This window comes from Chiroxiphia lanceolata, chromosome 2 (genome assembly GCF_009829145.1).
Source record: "Chiroxiphia lanceolata isolate bChiLan1 chromosome 2, bChiLan1.pri, whole genome shotgun sequence".
NCBI lineage: Eukaryota > Metazoa > Chordata > Aves > Passeriformes > Pipridae > Chiroxiphia > Chiroxiphia lanceolata.
This window is the reverse complement of record NC_045638.1, coordinates 68,992,971-69,015,384: the sequence shown is the minus strand read 5'-3', so window position 1 is coordinate 69,015,384 and position 22,414 is coordinate 68,992,971. Positions and strand designations below refer to the sequence as shown.

Below are 22,414 nucleotides of genomic sequence, written 5' to 3'. Positions count from 1 at the left end.
CTTCATAATACGTTTGTTTGTCAAAGTCTTAAGCACCGTGACTTGATAGAATACATTTATCCCTCTAGAATTCAGCTGCAGCTTTGTGATAGATTCGGAAACACACACATTAAATTTTATCAGAAAATGCACAACCTATCACTGAGACTTTAGATTCATGTGTTGCTGTGGAGGCTGTTCCTTGCTCCCCTTCTGCCATTTCCTCTGCTGACAGTTTTGTCTGAAGCTTTATTAGAGTCAACAAACCATTGCCAGAGAGTGTCTGGAAATAATAATGGGAAAATGTAATTTCACTACTTCATCATTCTCTGCAACAGCAACTAGACAGCAGAATAACAACAGTATTCTGCCTAGTACAGATGTCACCTGGATTGTAGTATGATTAGATTACAGCATCTTTTCTCATTTAGTTCTTTGAGCTGAAGTATAATATCAGATTAGGTATTTAAAATGAGAAATAACTGCTGTAGACATCCATTTGTTATTGGCAAAAGAAGAGTTTTTTTGGCAATTGTCATTAATTAAACATTCACAATGATATTATTCCTTTCACCTTTCCATTTTCTATGTATTCTCTCCTATGGTAATTTTAAATGTAAAAATGTTTTTTAGACCATATACAAAAATTTCCGGGAGGTTGTCTACTATTATGATTCCTGCCTGTAGCACACATGCTGCTTATAAACCTGCCCGTGGAGAGCCTTCCTCAGACATTTCACTTCAGTGAGCTTTAATTTGAAACCCAAATTAAATTCCACCAGGCATCACTTTGTACTCCAGTGTTACAACTCTCATCTTTACTTGGTCCTGACTTTTATGCTCAAGGTTATCCTCAGGCCAGATATAAGATACATGTCAGTGTGAAACCTAAAAGTAGCACTCGTTACACCGACTAGTCTGAGGACAGTCACCGCATTCTGCCCAGTAGGGCAGTGGCAGAATTCAGGAGCTGTCAAATTCGCTTGCTTTGAACCTTTAGGCTTTTGCTGCTGTACATATATGGTAGTCATCTTCCATACATCCAGTCTTATGGATATTAATAAATGTGTCATCAAATTATCCCAATGTGGTACAGAAGTGCTACTACTGAACAGTTGGAAATCTGAGGGCATATTTACCTTATGCAGTGAAGCAAAAAGCGGAGTCCCTGAAACTACTGGACATCTGGGTTGGAAAGTCCATATGGTGAAGTCCAATGAAGGCTCACCAGCTTGGTTCCCAAGCATTATAGCTACAGTTCCGCAGTTCTCTGCTGGAGGAAGGAGCCTTGCTGAGCGTTTATTGCCTCTGGCACAGTGCCATGAGAATGCTGCTATCCTGATTCTGGACACTGGCCTGTCTCCAGCTGCTTCATGGCTCTTTAACATCAGCTGCCCTTCTGGTGATGAGGAAGTACAGGCAGAGCCTTGCAGGCTCTCTGACTGCCTCACCCAGACTTGGAGGATTTTTCTGGAGAGCTAGGAAGGTAGCCTAGATCCCCTCAGTCCTTGTCCAATACCATATCAGCAGAAAAGTCCTTTGCTTGTAATTTCCTTTTTATGTATTCATTTCTTCCGTAAGGAGTGAGACTAAACTCTTTAAATGAGAGTACACAAGAGCTGAGCCAATTTTTTTATAAATTATTTTTCGTTTTTAATCAGTTTAAAATTCCAAGGTCATTTACTTTTAGGTACATCACCAAAGCATCCAAACCTAGAAGACACCATTATGTCTGAAGTCAATTAGGAATTGCAGTGACACACTAAAGTATTCATCAGTAAACAAAATTCAGCCTGGAGAGATTCCTTCAGAGTATCTCAGAGGTCCCAAAAGAAATGTTTTTTGACCTTTTGTTTAATACTAATACTGCTGGGCATGTTTTATAGCCAAACACTTTGGGTGGTTGTACAAGACAAGTTTCTCTTAAGTCATCTGGTAGCATTCATCTGCCTTACAACAGGATGGCTTAACATTACCATTCTAGGTACCACCTGCTATGGCCGAAGTTTGAAGGATTACTGACTATTTGTTATTTTTGCTGTGTATTCATGAGTTTGTGTTGTATTTGGAAAAGTAGATTGGTCATCACTACCTTTGGAGTGTCTCTCTCTGACTCAAAGCATTTAATTTCTAGCAAATTTATGTGTATTAGTCTTATACTGGTAAATCTCATAGGTTCGTATAATCTCATAGTTAACTGTATAAACTCTATTGCTCATTTCACAGCATTACCTACCATCTTATAAAATCTTTCAGCGGTACATGATTTTTTTTTTAATTATAATCAAATTTATCCTCGATAGCTGAACTCCCTGCAAATGGCACACACCAAACTGACTGAAACCCAAAAGCAATTCTAGACATGACAATAAACTTTTTATTGCAGTTTGGAACAAACCCCAAAGTTGTCTAACTTTTTGACAGAAGCAAAAATCCCCTCAAGTTATTTTTTGGAAGATCAATCTAGTTTTCTTTTCTAATGAAGTCTGTACTTCATCTAGGTAGCTGACTTCCAAAAACTCATTAAGAATTTGGGGGCATTGCAAAGAATCTCATCATAAAGTTCCTGGCAAACCAGAAACCCACCCACAATGGAGTGCACCTGAGTTCCAAGTCCAATCATAGGGAAGAAAGCTTCAAAATGTAAATATATGTTAGAGAGCCTAAAAGTTCTCACATCCCCAAGCTGATTGCTCCACTATTGCATGGCATGGTACCTCCACAGCCTGAGATCTGGGAAACTGCAGGCAGCCTGAATGACACTACTGCTTTTACAGCTGTGCCTGTATTTTCTGTAAGTCTTCTGCTGAAAAGCATTCCTCAAAAATATTCCCTTTACAAGAAAGAGGTGTTTTCTGATGAAGCACTAGAAAAACTAATAACTACCATAAATACAGTACTGGAAGCAAAGTACCTCTAGTACTTGTTGCCAAGTTTTGATAAGAGTTATATACACTGTTTTGATAACTGTCTATGTACATCTATATTAAACAGGCACAAGTTCTTACATGCACTGTACACAGGACCCTCGGCAGTCAGAAGAAAATACAGAAATTTCTATTTTGTATGCAAAGATAGAATAGTGAGTATGCTTGTGACCTCCTTTCCTAAGTAAAGACATGTATTTTTTTTTTTTTTTCTTCTTGGAAATCCAATTTCCAAATACATTTTTAATTATACTCTTTTGTAATGAGATTCCATAAAAATATTTTCTTAAAAATTGCAACTTCTTTGCCAGTAATTGTTCACGTAGGCAGCAATGACCTAGTTTCGGAATATAACTGTTTATTTAAGCAGCATCTTATTCTCTAACAATATTATTGTTCTTAGCTATTGAGAAATATATGCATCAAATTTTTTTTATTCATGTCACCATTTAACTCCTACTGACTTATTCAGCATATCTGAGCTGTAGCTTAGTCAGAAATATGGAGGTTTGACACTTAAAAAAAACGTGGATTATCTGCTGGTAAGTAGATGATGAGTAAGGTCACTTCACTGTTTTTCCTTCTCATCTTAGTAGATGTCCATTAACGACATGGTTTAGTGCATCTTTTGCTAATTCTTTGTAGTTTCTCTTTTTTTTTTTTTTACAATGGTGTTTATTTAATATTTAGTTCTTACAAAACAGTATGAAAGCACTCCCATTTTCTTGTGATCCTTTTCTGAAATTACTCAAGAACCAGTAGACGTTCAGAACTAAGGATTCTGACACCAGCTCATTTCTTTCGTTTGTGGCATCATGCAGATGGGTCCTTTCCCACAAGAAGTCTTTTGCCTGCTTGTTAATACTGTTAATTACATAGACTGGTTGGACTCTGAACAACAGAACCACTGAAATAAATATATGAATCTCTTCTTAGATCTCTCCCTGTTTCGCTGGTATGTTTATCCTGACAAGAATGGCTCCTGGCTATCCTATATGTTCTTCATGTTTGAAATACTAAAGTGTCCCTTTGGAAAAAATCCATCTTTCTATGACTTTTGTTTTAATCTTTACATCAACATCTGAAATGTTTCCGCACTTCATTTTTAGTTTAACTGTTTCTGCTGTGATCTATACTCACGACTTAATAACTGTCTACTTCAGCTCTCAAAGATCTCTCTTTCTAGTTTATTTCCTATCCAAGTATATATGATTGTTTTCACTTGAGTTGGTTGACCTGATGTCTCATTGCAATTTCAGTTCAAAATCGCTCTCCATCTTCAAAATTCTATAAAGTCTTGTTTCAACCTGTTTCTCTGGCCCTCTAGTTTCAATTTTCTCACCTCCCTATTCTGTTTCCAGGCTCTTCACCTCTTTCTTGCCCTCTTTTCTGGCTCAAGCATATTTCATCATGTTTACAGCTCAGGGTTTTCCTCCCAGAGGTAAACACTGCACTCTGCTGCTTATCAATCAGCCTCAGTGTTACCCCTGGTTTTTGTCCTGGTTGTGTAGACAAGCCTTCCTGGACACCTTCCCCCTCCTCCTATGTATTTCTTTCTCAGGGATCCTTTTGCTTTGAAGACTTGGAAGCAGCTATGATTATGCTAATTGTTCTTTCTGCATGGGACCAGCATATGTGTCAGCTGAACCCTCTGGGTGATATAGGAAACAAGTAATTGTTACTATTCTCAGTTACAAGGTTATTGAAAAGATTACTTATTGAAAAGAGCACTTAGAAGTAATCCCACCACAGCAAAAGGGATCAAGAATAGTGGGAACAAGAAGTCATTTTGTAATATGGTTGCAGTGCTCACTCTTTTAGTTAGAAGTCTAGTTTTCAAGTCTATTTCTCAGTATTTAACTGATTCCTGCTGAGTTTTTCTTTTCAAATTGTAGTATATTAAATATGTGATTGCATTTGTATTTATTTGAATTTTAAATCTTTTAAATCCTATATGCCACAGCTTTTAAAAGAAATGGAGAATAATTACATCCATAATTCTTGTGGGCAATTTCTTGTAGTGGGAAGAGTATTATTTTTAAAAGTTTGTGGAAAAAAATGACATCTTCAGGTAGATAATAAATTCAGATGAACTTTTTCCCCCTCCCCCCTTTTTTTTCGCCTGTTTAGCTTTTTCCACTTTTTTGCTCTGTGATGTACAAGCCCTCACTGGTTAATTATGTATATATTTAGCTACTGCATGTGTTGGGCTTATTATTGTCATCTAATTAGATGTAACTTGAACTGCTTGCTTCTAGAAAAATCATTAAAAATTCTTTCCTAATGACCTAGAGATGACAAAATGTCTGTAAAGTGTGAAGAAGCAGACAAGCACAGGAACATCGCTCTTAAAGAGTGTTAATCCAGATGCTGCAATCATCTAATTAAACAATATTTTGCTGTCATTAACATTTTCACCAAGGAATTGCAGTTATAATTTCTTTGTCAGCTGTCTCTAGCTCACTTTACCTTCAAAACTGAAGTGCCATATAAAAACATTAAATTGGATGGTTTAATTAAAAACTTTTGTGTTTTCTTTTTTTTTTTTTTATGAAGAAACATATCCAGTGTTTCTGAGATCTCATTTACTATGCCTCATTTTTATTGTTCAAATAGATTAGTGTCACAGGCTTGCGATATTTAATATTCAGCCTTTAATATTAATCTCTGTAAACCTACTTGAGAGAAATCTGAAGCTTCTGAAAAGGTATAGAGCCTACTGATAGTGGTACAGGTTTTATGTTTTATATTTATTTAGCTAAAGAAAGAACCAAATAACTCTTGCTGGAAGAACCAGACAATTGATGAGATGGCTAAGTATATTCATCTGCTGATTTTATTCTGAAAATCATTAATTGTGAAGCCAGAATCGATCAAGACAGCATTCCTAATAAAGTGAAACCACTTATATTTATGTATGTCTAGAACTATGGACTTGTAATTCCATTATAGGCCTAGATCACTGTCCTCCACTCAGATAAGTATAGATGTATGGTCTTAACTTACCATGTAGGTTTGGTGTCCTCTCACAATTTAATTTATAGTTCATGTTCTTGAGTCCGTTTTATTTGTTGATATTAAGAAAAAAATGGTTGTATTAATAAAAATAAATCATTAACTTTTTTATTAAACAAATTAATAGCTATTCTTAGTAGTTAATCTCTTCATAAATAAAACATGTTTTATAAATATTGAAGTAGGAGAGAAGAAAATATTTTGTTTATTTTTTCACAAGACTATGCTTATATTTATCAAATACATAATCACAAAGGCTCTGTTGTTTGCCACTTATCCTACCTAAGCTGAGAGATAAGCCACTTCAAATTATTTCTCATTGTGGGGTAAAAAAATGCACACAGGAGTTACTGTAGTGTTCTGACATGGAGCTAATGTCACATGATAATTTCTTCATGTATCTGTACTATAAGTAATCACTCAACAAAGAAGAGCTCATACAGGAGCTAGGCTCAGGATTGCTTTTTTTCTTGACCTATTCACAGATTTATGATTTTCCTATATGGAATAGGAACAGAAAGTCAAAATCTTTTGGTTGAATGTTGAAATTAAATTGATATGAACTAAGTGAAATAAGTATCAAAACTAAATAAAATCACAATATGAAAAAAATATCAGTTTTGAAATTTAAATTAATTTTGGATAACCCTACATTTCCTTTCAAAATTTTGCAAAAGGATGTTCTCACCTTTTCAAATGTTTCTATAAAGTGGTTACAGTTGAAGATCTTTGCTACTCTGAACTCTTTTCCACTGAAGTTTTGATTCTGAAGAATCTTTATTTTTGCTTATGCTTTGTAATAGACTACAGTCATCTCAGTCATTCTCTTCCTAGATCTCGAATTTCTTTTAGTCTGCTGTCTACATAAACACAAATGTCTTTCTATTGTGGAAGCTTTTGCACACTCCTCTGTTAATTAAAAATTCTGATGGTGAGAAAAACTCTTATTGTATGAAGCTATAGTTTTATAGAGGCCATATTTTATAGAACTCTAACTTTGATAATCTCAAGAAACTTTACAAGACATTTGTAATTAAACCCTTGCCAAAGAGGAAAATAATATTCTGACTTGATGTATGTGGAAAATGAGGCAGAGTTGTCTTTCTTCAAGACATATAGAGCCCTCTCCCAAAAATCTAAAAGAATTAATTTTCTACCAGAGAATACCTTTCCTTTTCCACCTTTATATGGATAAAATCTGGTATATTTCTTGATTTAGTTGTTTGATACATTCCTGTTCTAAGAGTCATTTTGCATTCATTCATTCATTCATTGTTGTTATTAAAGAAGTGGTTTTGTTTCTATCATCTTTGTGTGTGTAGTGCACAGTGCTGGCACTGCATTTGTATCAAAGTTGTATTTGCATCTCATTTTTTTTATGTTCTTGTGAACATGTATGTGTTCAAAGTGTAAAAATGAGGACACATAGTTATTAACAATATGCACTTTTTCTGTATTCAGTGAAACTATGTACAAAATAGAAACATGCTTTTTGTTCAGCAACTTCTATTGAAAAAATAAGGGGTTTGTAGAGCAGTGAAAGTTTCACATTTCATTAAAGCAGAAATGATTTTTGTGGAGAATTGCAACTGCAACTCAGAACAAGAAAGCCTGTGTTTTCCTGTGCTGGGTTTTGTACCCCAGGAATCTGTCCAGAATCTGCAAGGAAGCAGTTAGTAAAACAGGGCTGTAAATCTGCTACAGGACTGGGAATTGTTAACCTGGATTATTTCAGTCTGCTAATTATATTACATAAACAGACACACACACACACACACACGCACACATATATATTTATGACCGGATTTTGCTTTTTAAGACTCATGTTGCATATTGTGTGGTTCTCACCATTTTCATAGGGTGGATGGTTCTGTACTAAGAAATTTCATTTGTCTTATCAGTAAAATGTTAGAGTCTACTAAATACCAGAGAGCACAGAAATAGCTGCATTTCCCAACACATTTTTCTTAGTGACAAATTCACATTTTTCAGTTTATTGCAGTTGCAGGTTGTTCTTTGAAATGGTATATAAAGGTGGTTTTTGCACATTCGAGCTGCTGGGATGATAGCAAGGCTTATTTCATGATTGAAGAGAGTGGCCTGGGACAGTCAGCTCTGTCTTTTAGGGAGGAGAAATATTTTTTATTTTCAAAGTGATTACAAAATAGTGTTAAAGCAAACATGGCTTTCACTACTTTGATTCCACAGTTGCAGTGGAATCTCACCCCTTCTTCAGTGAAGAAGAGCCACAGGGAATAATGGGTTAATATGGACTATCTAGGATAGACCTAGATTTGCAAACCTCAAATTTAGTCCCTTGCTGTTTGGAGTCTCATTTAATCTTTGCCAGCTATGATACTGCATAAAGTTGCTAGAAAAATAGTCTAGTTCTTTTAAATTTCTACAGTCATGCTATAAAAATATCTTAATGGACATATAAAAAGGAAACATTTATTGGCATATGGTGTGTTTTAGCTGATCTTGAAAGACACTGTGCTCTTTGTATTATGTTGATTTCTGTGTTGACTTCTGATTCAGCATAAGTACATCTAAATGGCTGCTTTTGTCTGGAAGATTTATACCTGATTCTGTCAAGTGGTGGGAACTGGGAACATGTGATGCAACAAATGTAACCGCTAGATTGTTTTCCAGCTGGAGAAGTGGACGCTGTTTCCTAATTCTTAAAACTTTCTTTTTAATAGGACGAACATACAATGATCTGAACCAATACCCTGTATTTCCTTGGGTTTTAACAAACTATGAATCAGAAGAGTTAGACCTGACCCTTCCAGGCAACTTCAGAGATCTTTCAAAGGTATGTTTCAATTTTGTCAAAGAGCAGTCAGCCAGTCCTTTTAGGAAGAGATTTTGTTCTATGTTTATAGTCTGGTTGCGTAAGGTCTTAAACTCATGAAAGTCTGAAATAGACTTTTCCATTTTAGAATGATTTTGTAGTGAATCTCTGCAATATGGTACTTCCATGTCCCTGACTTTACTGGTTCCAAATCCAGGTACTCCTCCATACCTTCTGATTTATGGAATGTGATTGCATCAGACCATTCGATCTCACTAATTATCTCCTCTAGTTTCTAAAAGCTAATCCTTTGGAAATAAAAAGCTTAAACTAATATTTCACTTTATTTTGCAGTGACTAGAATACTAATATAATAGCAGCACTTCCTTTTGGTTTAATAATTATTTAGTAAACAAGTATTTTGTATTTTAGATCCTGGAGTATCTGGTCCCTGTTTTTATTTGTTGGGCTTTTTCCCTCCAACCAGATTTTAGTGTTTTATAATGATAAAGTCCCTAGCATTTGTTTCTCTAGTAGTATCACATTGTTGTCTATACCTCACTTCAGTACTCTGGTTGTGTCAACAGACTGGAGAGAAGGTCTGTCCTGGCCAAGCATAGCAGAAACCTATAGAGGGGCTCTACTTATGGCCAGCTAAAATAAAGACAAAAACCAGGGCTTAAAACTAAGTTGTGAGAAGTATCATTCCTGGTTCCTATCAACTAAGTGTATGCACTGTCTTACCAGTGAAGGTGGGCAGTCCTTCAAAATCCCCAGTGTGAGGTTTCTGGTTTTTGAGTGCGGCAGCTTTTTTACATTCTTGCCACAGCTCCTCAGCCAGGAGGGAGAAGTTCCTTGTACAAGTTGAGTGAGGCTCAAAACCACAGGAAGCTGTGAGTCACTGACTTAAGGAGTGAGACTGGAGACAAGAAAATGACCCCCAAGGCCTGTTCTGCAGTCCTGTGCTGCAGCCCATGCTTTCCCTTCTGCTACTGGTCAGTCATTAATGTTTCTGGGGCTTCTGCTTTAAGTCTGGATTTCTTTCCACCTCTCCCTTAAAGCACACATCCTGGGGAGCAATGATGACATCCTGTCCTGGATATGTCACAGTCTCATCCCTGTCAGAAAGAGAATGCTTGCAGTACCTCCACATGTATTGTAACTATTCTTAGAAGCCTGCTTTGTGAGACATCCGAAATAATTTGAGTAGGACTTGAATGAATAATAGCAGATAAAGACACCTAAGTTTTTTCTCCCTCTTTTCTTAGACAAATAAATAAATAAATAAATAAGTAAATAAACCCAGAATTTACACTACATGCACAGGATGCCTCAGATAGAAACAAATAGGCTGATAATTTCCTTAGGTTTTGTAAAAGTTCTGACCTTTCACTATATTAGGTATGTTTCACAAATGTGTGTTTCAATTCTGTAACACTATTGTAATCTGTGCCAAGAACAGTAAAAGATCCACAGACATGACTTAAATAAACACCTGTGATTATTTTACACTGGCTTGTTCCCTAGCATGTATAAAAGTATTGCTGGTTCAGAGTTGTTCAGAGTGATAAACCTTGCACTTTTCAAAATCTCTCAAACTCACTTGCAAGTATTAATAGCACTGCGTGTGGTGAAGTGCAACAAGATTAGACAGTGTCTCATAAGTGCTTCACTAGGTGCTTAGTTTTGGTTGAATCCAAATTTTTGTGGCAGTCTACTATTGTATATAATTGCAACAGGAAGTGTGATAGCTGAATAAATAGATTTTCCTCATGAGTTAGTAAAGACTCATTATGGAATTAGTGCTTGTATAGCTTATTAAGTATCACTGCACTTTCATTAGTGCTGTCCTTGAAAGGAAATGTAAAATCGAATCCATGGCTATTTACTTTTCATCAAGAATCCATGCAATGTGCCTCTTTCCTTGCCCAATTTGATAACTGCATTCTCTTACCAAAAGTTAGCAGTGGTTTCCTCTGAAAAAGATAGGTTTTTGACCACTGAAACAATCCTGCACAGAACTAGTATAGGGAAATATTCTTTCATTTCTGGGAATATTTGTGCTGCATTTATCCCCTGGATGTGTGAGAAAACCCATGTGAAATCTCTAAAGTGTTGTGGAATCCCTCAAGATAAAGGGATTGTAATTGTCTATTTTTTCTAGTATTCATTATAGTAACACCTGATAGATTTCATTTCACCATAGTTTTAAAAGGAAAAATAGATCAATGATTTACTTTAAAATGCAGTGACCAATTAGTATGAAATACCTTACTTTGTCCACTTGGGCTGTTGTGCATTACTTGCGTCCTGTTTCAATTTTTGCATTATCAGTAAAAATATTCAAAATCAGAACATATCTGAAGTATTTCCCTGGCAATTCTGTTTTAATTTTCAATATTGTCCTGTAACTGTAAGTGAGCCCTTTCTTTCGTTGTTAGGGAGGTGAATCCTGAGTAGCCTGGTGCTTAAATGCAAGAGTTAGTGATTTATTGTTCACATTATTGAACCAGGGTGTGCTATCAAGCCTCAGCCAGACCTTGGGGGTAGGCACACACAGCATCCTTTCCATGAGGAGCCACTTCCTTCTGTCGGATTTTACCCTGCAATAGAGAAATGTTTCTGCAGGTTTGATGGCAAATCCAAACCTCCAGCTAAACTGTTGATGGATAAAATCTCTGTTGTCAGTTCCTGACCTCCTGTCTTCCTGCAAATTTGCCCTTCTTTGTTTCACAAAGCCTCAGTTGTTGATTTCTAGTAATTAATTCTCCTCAAACCATCTTCTGAAATTATTTAGAATTCTAACACTATTGCATATGTGGTAGAAGCCCACAAAAGGAATTGAATTAAAAGAGAAATCACTTGTCATCCTTTGTTTCCTTGGTTTAAAGTACTTTTTGTAGTTAAATGTAGGTGCTAAATCTAACTTCTAAAAATAATTATTTTGTGTATTATTGCTCAAATTTCATACAAAGCTCCAATGTCAGTTCTGATAATTGACAGTAATGCTTTTAAATTTTTTTAATCTTTGATTCCTAGGCTTTCTCTATAAAATATGACACACTACCTTTGGGATATCACAACTCATAAGTGACCATACAAGTCAAATGAAATTTATATGTTTCTTGGAGATGAAATTAGATGTGTTTGGCTTGCATACGATCTCAGTAACAGAGTAAAACATATGCCTTTTTTCATTTAGCTCAAACTTAAATATTTACATTTCTGCAAAGCCATCTTGAACATGTAACTTGTCCTTTCCTTCCATGCCATTTTATTCTGGTTTAATGTAGTGCTCCTTACTGTGGTATTTTTACATCTAGATGTTGCTTGTTCTCTCAGAAAAATTACTTTTAAATATTAGTCTAAAAATTCCTCTGCCTTTTTCTTTGAAGTGTTTGAAAATTCCTTTATCAAGCCTTTTTTTTTTTGTTTTACATAGTTTTAGATTTAAAACCAGGGTCCATGGCCATGGAAAATGCCATAGCAGTGAAATATATTGGACCTTCATTTGATTAGACAGTGTAGGTTCAAGTTTTATTCATTACATACACTAGGCTAAAGGTTATATTTATTGTTTGACAGGATCAAAAGCTAATGAAAGAGACTGTCATAGATACATAGCTTATCTTTTCACTATCAAACCACCAGGTGATCTGCTTATTTTCTTCTTTGTTGAGATTTCCTTTGGAAGAATACCTAGGATATCAATCATTAGTCCAGGAAATATGTATGCAGCCCTTACAGTACACTGATTTTTTGTGTAGTTCAACACACTTAAAATGTGGTATGGGTTTTTTTGTATAAAGTTGTATTACTTGTCCTCCTAAATTATAGTGAACGCGTGGTTTTGACATGCTGCATTGTCCCTGCTCATTAAAGTGTAAACGGGAATTTCTCCTCATTTACTTCCAGTCATACATCCTGTTAAATAAAATGATTTCTTCACCAGGCAAAGTAATACTAATATTGACATGTGTATGAAACATCACACGCCCATTCAGAGAGTGGAAAGAATTATGTTTTGTTAATATAGAAGGCGTTTGACTGATGGGTGGTGATAAGCATAACCACTTTTCCTTATTACTGTGCCATTTCAAGAAAAGGAAGTGATAAAGCCCCAAGGCTTCTAAATGTAATAATGCAAATGAACACATTCAAGTGTGAATATTTCAAGGCAACCACACTTAATACTTCCAAAAATGTATATGCTGTGGAATGGAGTTTATGGGCTTATTAAGAGCCACTTGCTGGAAAAATGAAATTGGCTTCTGTAACTTAAACTTCTATCTTTACCTCATACATCAAAAGAAAAACTAGTTTAATTCTCTTTTACTTTAAGCCACACAATTGAACACAATTTTCTTAAATAAAAAGTTCATTTACTGTGTGAAACTTCAGTAGTTTGAATCTGCAAGAACTCTGATATTATTGATATCTGCTCTTAATATCAGTACACTGAAGAAAAGCTGTTTATAAATTTGGATGAAATTACAATTTATTTTTAAGTTTAAAGTACCGTCCTAATATGTCCTACTTATAGGTTGTTGTTCAGTGGATGTTTTTTAATAAAAAAGCAAGCAGTCAGGTAAAGCTCAGTCAGTTTTCAGCCAGAGCCAAATAAAGCCATGCTCAATAATTCTTTTATAGTCACTTAAAATTTTGTGCAGTACGTTACAGAAAAAAAAAAAAGATAAACAGATAAAGTAGCTGCTGCATGAATTAGAGTCAAGATAAGCAGACTATTTCAGTGGCTAGATAAACAGGATGCTACGTTCAGTTCTGCTTTCATGAAAGAATGTAGTTCTATGAAGATAGCTGGCAAAGCAGTAAATATTACATGAGCTTACATAACATGTGCAGTGGATATAAACACTAGATGTATTGACAATACTCTTGGTCAAAAGCCAGATGTCTAAAGAGATTAGCCAGGTAAAAAAAGAATTACATGAATAGTAGTGTGTTTTTAATGTTAAAGTAAATACTTACTTTAGTTTTGAATGGAAGAAAGAAATCTAAAATAAACTCAAACAGAAAATTTTAGTACATCAGAAGTGAAGTGGATGAAGAAGCATTGTCACAGAGTGAGTTGTTTTATCCGTTTGAAGTAAAGAATATCCTATAAAACTATTTTATGGAAAGTTAGTACTATTTGATATTAAGTCCTTACAGAGGGAGTTTTGTAATAAAAAGGCAAATGGTGTGTTTTGAAAAAACATTTTATGAAACATTATGGAAAGAATTTTTTATTTAATGTTTGGAACAATTTATTTGACTCAAATTCAGTTTCTGTATCCGTCTTATGGTTAAGATATGGACTGAGACACAGTATATAGATGGAGCTTTGCCTTTGTATTGTTTGTGCAGGTCATTTTAATCAGTGCATGCAGCAGCAGAATCTCAATGAAATGGAAATAAAATTATTTTCTTCCATTATATGAAGATATAGGGATTGATCCATAAACAAAATTTATCTTCATTTTATAGCCATAGTATTAGATTAAAAGCAAGGCAGTTGACTTTCTGGGCTGAGAAAGGCATAGTAAAGCTGTGGAAAAGTGACCAAAACTCTATAAACCCTACACATTTCACAGGAAATGAGAGAGACTACCATTACTGTAGAACTTGTCGTCTAGCAGGACACATACCTTGTCAGAGTAAAACTGGTTTAGTTGCTAGTTTGTACAACTGAGATTTAAAATCTTTACGGAAAATCCACTGAGGGATGAACTGTCACCATTACTTTGGGTAACAGCATTTTACCACTTGGACATTAAGATAATGCTGAGGAAGCCAGGGCAGACCTTGCTGAATTTGCTCCCTGCTGTTTTAGATATTTGAGCATTTTCCATTATCATTTTCTATTAATGTGCAGAGAAATGGTTCACTTCAGGGTCTCCATGACTGTAGAGAAAAGGCAGATCAGCTGTTCCTTGTATTACTTCACCACAGGCCAGAGATAACTGATGTAATGCTGAACTAGAAGCTGTAGAGTCATGTGAGCATGGGCAGCTCTCAGCTTTCATCCCCATGCAGTGCTGCATTGAGACAGTTGCACTGCTTCTGGGATTCCAGTTGTCATCTTGATAAATGGGGCCATGTTTTGATGCTAACCCCTCTAGAACTAGCTGAGGAACTTCCAGCACACCTTTGTATTGCAAGCTATAGTCATACCTGAGGAATCTCCTCATGAATGCTATAAAACTTCGTGGAATGAGAGAAATTAATCTGTATCTCTGGCTACCAGCCAGAACACTAGTTCATCCAATCCAGGATCTGTCCTGAGAAGGTGAGGTGAGACTTAGTAGCTGAAGACAAGCTCTGTCTCACTTCTTTTTTCTTTTCTTTTCTTTTCTTTTCTTTTCTTTTCTTTTCTTTTCTTTTCTTTTCTTTTCTTTTCTTTTCTTTTCTTTTCTTTTCTTTTCTTTTCTTTTCTTTTCTTTTCTTTTCTTTTCTTTTCTTTTCTTTTCCTTTCCTTTCTTTTCTTTTCTTTTCTTTTCTCTTCTCTTCTCTTCTCTTCTCTTCTCTTCTCTTCTCTTCTCTTCTCTTCTCTTCTCTTCTCTTCTCTTCTCTTCTCTTCTCTTCTCTTCTCTTCTCTTCTCTTCTCTTCTCTTCTCTTCTCTTCTCTTCTCTTCTCTTCTCTTCTCTTCTCTTCTCTTCTCTTCTCTTCTCTTCTCTTCTCTTTTCTCTTCTCTTCTTTCTTTTTTCTTTTCTTTTCTTTCTTTTTTCTTTTATTTTCTTTCTATTTTTTTTCTTTTCCTTCCACTCTGGGGGCAAGGAAGGGTAATCCCAAAAAAAAGATTCTTCCCAGAGATTTTCCCATGAAAATTTCAGTACAATGCAAGAACTCTCATTGGTATTTCACTTAAAGTCTACATTTTATTCAGCAGATGTTTTCTGCATTTCAGAATTTTTTTTCAAATGAATCATAAAGTAATTTAAAGAAAAAATATATTCTAACTGAAAAGAATATTGATGATGATGAAGAATACAGCTTTTCAGGTTTATCATTTAATACAATTGAACATGTGTCTATCTTCTGAAGGTAGATTATTTCACCTACTTATGCAGGCATTTTTACATGAAAAAGACATCCTTATGTCTTTTAACTTTTAAATTAATATAACACTTCTCATTGAAAACCTAGAAAACAAAATGCTGTTTGCATTAATATTTTATGTGACTTTGAAAATCATTGTCAAATTTTTGAAAGGAAGCACCTTTTTAAATAAATACAAATATATATATATTTTTTAAAAAAAGTTATTTAAAGATATAGTTTAAAGCATCATTAAGATGTTGCTAGTCTATAAAATAAAATACCTTGTAATTATTTTTTGAGCATCAATTGTGCCTCACAGGTCTTGTTACTATAGTCAATTTACAATGAATAATGAAAACACATAGCTTGTTTGATGAAAGACTTCTAATCAGCATCAAATATATTTTGAAAGGCCAGGAGTGTTCCATATTTTCAATCTTGCATTAATTGCCGTATTCGTTTTCTACTGCACTTTCAAACATATATGTACAATAATATTGTGACAGATGATTTCTCTGTCTTCTGTAGCCTCAAAATTCACTGCAGCACAGGGTAAGATGCACCTTCATAGTGGAGGTAAAAATATTCTCAGAGTGTTTCTCCATTGCAAAATACAATCTTGCCAATTTATCTGCTATTTGGTGTTTCCGTCTCAGAGGGGGTGAACATTTCCTTTTAACAGACTAGGGTGTGAATTACTGCTTTAGCTCTTGAAATATGCAGTTGGGACTGGAATTTGTTCTGCCAGAGAAGTGGATGCACAGTACCTTAATGAGGGTGGTGTCAGCAGGTTCCATCCAGTCCCCAAAGCAACCCAGAGTCCTCATATAATTTAGCAAAGTGTTCGTAGGTCTACACAGTTTGTCAGTGTAATAGGAAAACAATGTCTTTTAATAAGTCAGTCTTTCAAGGAAGTTGTTGAACAATCATTTCAGTATAGTGGCAACTTAAAGGCTATAATAATGCCAGTGGGTTTCCTGACAGTGGCAGGAAGTGTAACAAAAACAAGTACAACAAAAATGCAAATATTTTTTTTTTTTCTATTTCCAGTAGTTGGGAAACAAGCCTGGAAAGTGCTAGGGAATGGCTCATAATTCTTTTTCAACAGTTTTGTGAGGTCTCACAGTGCAATCTGCACCAGATAACACTGATCCTTTGGGATTACTCATGCATTTTACACATTTGAGAAACACATTAGCATCTCCATGACACAGCAAAGTATTAAGCATCTGTTTAAAGTGAAAAATTCTGAAATCACAATGTTTTAAAATGTAAGTGTTCACCACACTACTATTTAAAAACAGGATCTAAACTGTTAAATCAGAAATCAGAACTGTCATGTTCTATGTCAGCCTTTTTAACAGCCATCTCAAAAAACATTGTAATGCTGAAAAAATAAAATACTTGTAGCTTTACAATTTTTTACTTACATATGTAATGTAGTGAAACACACTTATTTGACCTTGTACCGATATTTCCATTCCAAATTACTTTGGATTTTAATTCACCAGAAAAATTATGTGGTGGAATAAAATGCAAGAATACCTGTTAGCATTTTGAAAAGGGTCAAAGTCCTTGTGTATATGGTTTTTTTCAAGTTTTAATACCCTTAATAATATCAATTCTAATTAAACTTTTGATTATTTCAAATCAAGTAATCACTAAAAACTATAGTAAGTTTATACAATTATTTGGTGCGGAAGTGTGCTCTCTTCTAAGTAGTAAACTCTGTGTGTTTAATTAATTTTACTTCAAAAGCTTAAATCTGTATTTTCTTTATACAAGTAACTTTTGTATCACTTAATAACAAGTATATTTTGCAAAAACTTCTGAGATAAAGTGGGTTACAAAATCATAAAATGCATGTATTCCCAAAGTAGCCACACCAAAACCTACAGTTCCTACTCCTGCCTTACATATATTTTGTTTTTTACCTAATTTGTATAGATTGTCTGTTAAGTTTGCTCAGAATGGACTTAGAATTTGAGAATGATTTCCAAATTCTATTGTTTTCAAGTACAAAGCTTGTTTGCTTTGCTCAGTAAAACGTGGCTTTGTTCAGACAGAAAGTATATCCAGTCCTCAGGACTATGCATGCTTTTTAAGTATTTCTGCTTAGGATCACCAGACACCATCAGCAGTTCTGTGTGAAATCTTTTCATCATGAACTGCGCATTACTAAGTATTCTTTGTGAGCAAAAGTCAGTTTTCATTAGCTGTGTGATTATGGTGAATGACAGCAACAGAAATATTAGTTTGGCCTCAATGCATTTTAAATGCAGTTTTAGAAGTCTATTTCCAGAACAACGTTACTGAACTAATTGGGAAACAACATATACTTCAAGAAGGTCTTGAAAGTTTGCAGATGTGGATCACTTATATTTGTCAATTAAAATAAGGAAACTCATAAGACTTCTAGTACACAAAGTCTTTGAAAATAAATTCTAACATTACAGCAATCTGGAGGGGTTACTACAGCATGGAACAAGTTTGGTTGCAGAGTCTCCTGTGTAGTGAATCTTAATGCAGAATTAACCTATGACATATCAGATATGCTGCCCTTCAGCTGATAATACATTTCACCTCTTATCACTTTGCAGCCTATTGGGGCTTTGAACCCAAAGAGAGCAGTCTTCTATGCAGAACGGTATGAGACATGGGAAGATGATCAGACTCCACCTTATCATTACAACACCCACTACTCTACATCTACTTCTACATTGGCTTGGCTTGTTCGTATTGTAAGTATTTCTGGATCCTGGTTGTAATTAAATCTTTATCTACAGTGTCTTTTCTGTCACTAACTACTGTTTCAATTTTTTTTTTTAAATGAAAGAACCTTTCTATCAAAATCTCGTTGTTCTTCCCTACCTTAAAAACTTAGAAATTCTCTAGATATACTGTATATCACAATATTAATTTGTAGCGATCAGAGGGTCCTTCCTACCCAAACAATCTGAAATAAATTTAAACACAAAATTATGGTGGTATAAGGACATAAACAATGAGAAGAATGCATCTAAAACTAAATCCTCCTAAAAAAATATCTCTAGAAAATACAGAAATCTGATACTACTCATGTATTAATTTATTATTTTTGGCTAGGGACAGGCTCATACAACATTAAAGAAAAGCCTTTTGTAAAAAGAACCTTAAATTGTCAAATTGAGAAGGGAATTATAGAACCAGTTTTGTATTAAAGCAGCATAAAGTAATATTTTATGCAAATGAACTATGTTACTCAATGAATTACTATGTCTACAGTTTTCAGAAATGTAAAACCGTGGGTTCTAAATTCAAACTGCCGTGTCAGTGTTGGAAACCTCATGCTTAAATCTTATCATCAAAATCAGATCTAGGGAACGGGACCAAACTTCAAAGATGGAATGAATCTGAATTCAGTTTACGTGCTATCACGTGCTAGACTGAAGGTTCCACAGAGAAACCTGAATTAAAGAAAAATTGAGTCACTGTGTAATTACTTAACTTCAAGTAGACCCTACCAATAAAAATGTGTTGCTTAAGATATATTCCAAGCATGTTTTGCACACAACAAAGCAAAACAGAGCCATACAAAGCTTGATATCTGAGTTTTCACTCATCTCAGGTCCCATTAGAGATATCCTTTTTTTCTGCTCAGAGGGGAAGAATTCATGTGCCTGTGAGTTCAGGATATACTTCTTAAACCATGGGAAACTAAGTGTTGTTTACACTCCTATGTGGGGTGATCAGTGTATTCCTTATAAATGTTGCTAAATTATTCATGTACTGTGAATACATTTTATGGCACACATGTGCTTGTTTGTTGCCTTAAAGTATATCAAAAGCAGCAGTTTTATTTGCATGTTTATCTATTAATTTTGGCTGCTATTCAAAAAAAGATCCTCTTGCTAGGCAGCAAATTCTTGGACCTGAAAGTCTGCTTACAGGCTGAAGGTACAACACACCAAGGAGTATTCATTTCCTGTATAGGTTAATGCAATGCCATTTTTACTACTGTTGTTTATGTAATACTGTAGATGTTCTTGTGCTCTTTCTCTTCTGACCTAAAAGAGCAAGAGTACAAGGTCTCTGTCTTGATGACCTTGCAATGTAGACCTGACAAATTATGTTTGTTAGAGCAAACAATATGTGTGAGAATAAGAAGCAGAAAAGGAAAACCAGTGCTTTCCAGAGAAGAGGATGCAGATGGAAAGGTGAAAACAACAGAGAACTTAAATACAGGGGCATACCTGCATAAGTACTTCAAACATTATTTAAATATGATTGACCAACAAAGAAAAGCAATCTCTAATGGGAGTAGAAAACAGAAGTGAAGGAAGACAGGTGGGGGGAAAGTTTGAAAAGGAAAAAAGAAAATATGATGAGTCTGGATAAGGCTGCATATGAAAACCCAAAATAAATATTTGAAAATAAATGTGTATAGAGGAAAAAATTATAAAGTCATAGCGATCCTCAGAGAGAGATTTTTTGCTATAAAATGAAAGATAAAAAATCCTAAGGGATTGTGCCAGTGAAACTGATAGATAAGGCTAGGTCAGATTTCTGAGGGTTAAAGTAGTATTTCATGTCTGTGAATTTTTTGAACTAGTGCTTTGGTGTAAGTTTGTGATGAAGACTGTGTAAGAAAAGGTAAATTACAGTCTAATACAGGAAGACAAAGGTGACATTAAGAGATGCAGAGATTCAGACAGAAAAATGTTTTCAGTATTTTAAGAGACTGGAGAAGATTCGTGGGAAAAGATGTGTTACAGCAGAGCTTTTGGTAGGCAGTGACAACAAACTGGGAGTGTAAGAGGCGTGGAATCTAAAATCATGGGAGAAGACTGTAGATCAAAGAATAAAAGAAAAGGGAAAACAAAAAGAGAGAAATTAAGTGAAAATAAGCAAGCAAAGAAACCAAAAAACTATGACAAGAGGTAAATTGGAAATGAGATAGTCTAGATAGAAGTAGAACAAAACAATATAGAGTAATGGGGATCCAAGGGGAGAAACTGCCTGCCTAGACCTTAGGATTGGAGTAAACAGTATTTGCAGTAGGAAAGGAAGTTTCAGCCACTCTGAAGTTTATATATAAAGAGAGAATTTTGTAATTGCCACAAAACCTTAAAAATCATCTTGCTTTTTGGCTTTGACAGATACAATCTGTTTTCTGTCAGTTGTCTTCAAAACATTGCTTTTAATATCACATTTCTGAACCAATTCTGTGATAATCTGCCTCATATTTCCCTCTGTTCCTTTCCTTTATCTGATGTATTGTGGGTGTGCTCTGCCTCCACATCAGGTGCCCACCAAAGACGCTTGTTACTCCCCTCCTCAACTGGGCAAGAGCCTGAGGGTTGAGATAAGAACGAGGAGAGGTCACCTACCAGTTATCATCATGGGCAAAACAGACTTGACTTGGAGAAATTTGTTTAAATTATTACCAATCAAATCAGAGTAGGATAGTGAGAAAACAAACCCAAATCTTAAAAACACCTTCAGCCCTCCCACTCCCTTCTTCTTTGGGCTTGACTCCCAAATTCTCATGCTCCTTTCCCCTCCCTCACACAGCAGGATGGGAAATGAGGGGTATGGTCAGTTCATCACACATTGTCTCTGCTGCTCCTTCCTCCTCAGGGGGAGGACTCCTCACACTCTTCCCCTGCTCCAGCATGGGATCCTTCTGACAGGAGACAGTCCTCCATGAATTTCTCCAAAGTGAGTCCTTCCTGTAGGCTGCAGTTCTTCATGAACTGCTCCAGTGTGGGTCCCTTCCACGGGGTGCAGTACTTCAGGACTCCAGTGGGATCCCCTGTGCGGTCACAAGTCCTGGCAGGAGCCTGCTCCTGCACAAGCTTCCCAGGGGGTCATGACCTCCCTCAGGTATCCACCTGCTCTGGTGTGGAGTCCTCCAGGGGCTGCAGGTGGACCTCATGGTGGATCCTCATGGGCTACAGGGGGACAGCCTGATTCACCATGGTCTTCACCACAGGCTTGCAGGAGAATCTCTGCTCTGACACCTTGAGCACTTCCTCCCTCTCCTCCTGCACTGACTTTGGTGTCTGCAGAGTGCTTTCTCTCACATATTCCTCTGTATAGTGTTGTTCTTCTGCAGTTTTTCCCCCGACCCTTCTTAAGTGTGTTATCCTAGTGGCACTATAGCTATAAGTGACAGGCTCAGCCTTGGCCAGCAATGGTTATGTCTTGGAGCCAGCTGGCATTGGCTCTGTTGGATATGGTGGAAGCTCCTGTCAACTTCTAGCAGAAGCTAACGCTATAGCCCCCCCACTACCAAAACTTTGCCACGCAAACCCAATAAACATATCAGGCTAGTTTTTTAAAAAACTTATATGCCTTAGCATCAGTTCTGTCCTGCGTAATTGATTTTGATATCATCAATCTCTGCCTCTGTTTTGTCACTAATAAATTTTTCACCGGTAGTACAGTTTTCTCTTGAGTTCTTTTGTATGCTAAGAGTGTCCAGTAAAAATCCATCTTTAAAAGTGACCTATTCATTGTGTTCTCAAAAAATCAACAATGGCTTAGCATATATTTTGAAGCTACAGGTAACTACAGCAAATACAAAAATTTTGTTATTAATTTCTGTTCTTCTGCCTTTCATTGCACTTAATAGAATAAGGTTTATTGCTTAACTGGTGCTATGAGCTACAAGTG

The 22,414-nt window shown here is 35.6% G+C and overlaps 1 protein-coding gene across 4 annotated transcripts in view; it reads left to right on the top strand.

The window, feature by feature from the left end:
• NBEA (neurobeachin) overlaps positions 1–22,414 on the top strand; it is a 477,681-nt gene that overhangs the window by 381,773 nt on the left and 73,494 nt on the right. For all 4 annotated transcript variants that reach the window (XM_032678783.1, XM_032678782.1, XM_032678781.1 and 1 more), the window contains 2 exons: positions 8,624–8,736; positions 18,358–18,498. In XM_032678783.1, the coding sequence (XP_032534674.1) occupies positions 8,624–8,736; positions 18,358–18,498 (254 nt within the window). The remainder of the gene's footprint in view (positions 1–8,623; positions 8,737–18,357; positions 18,499–22,414) is intronic.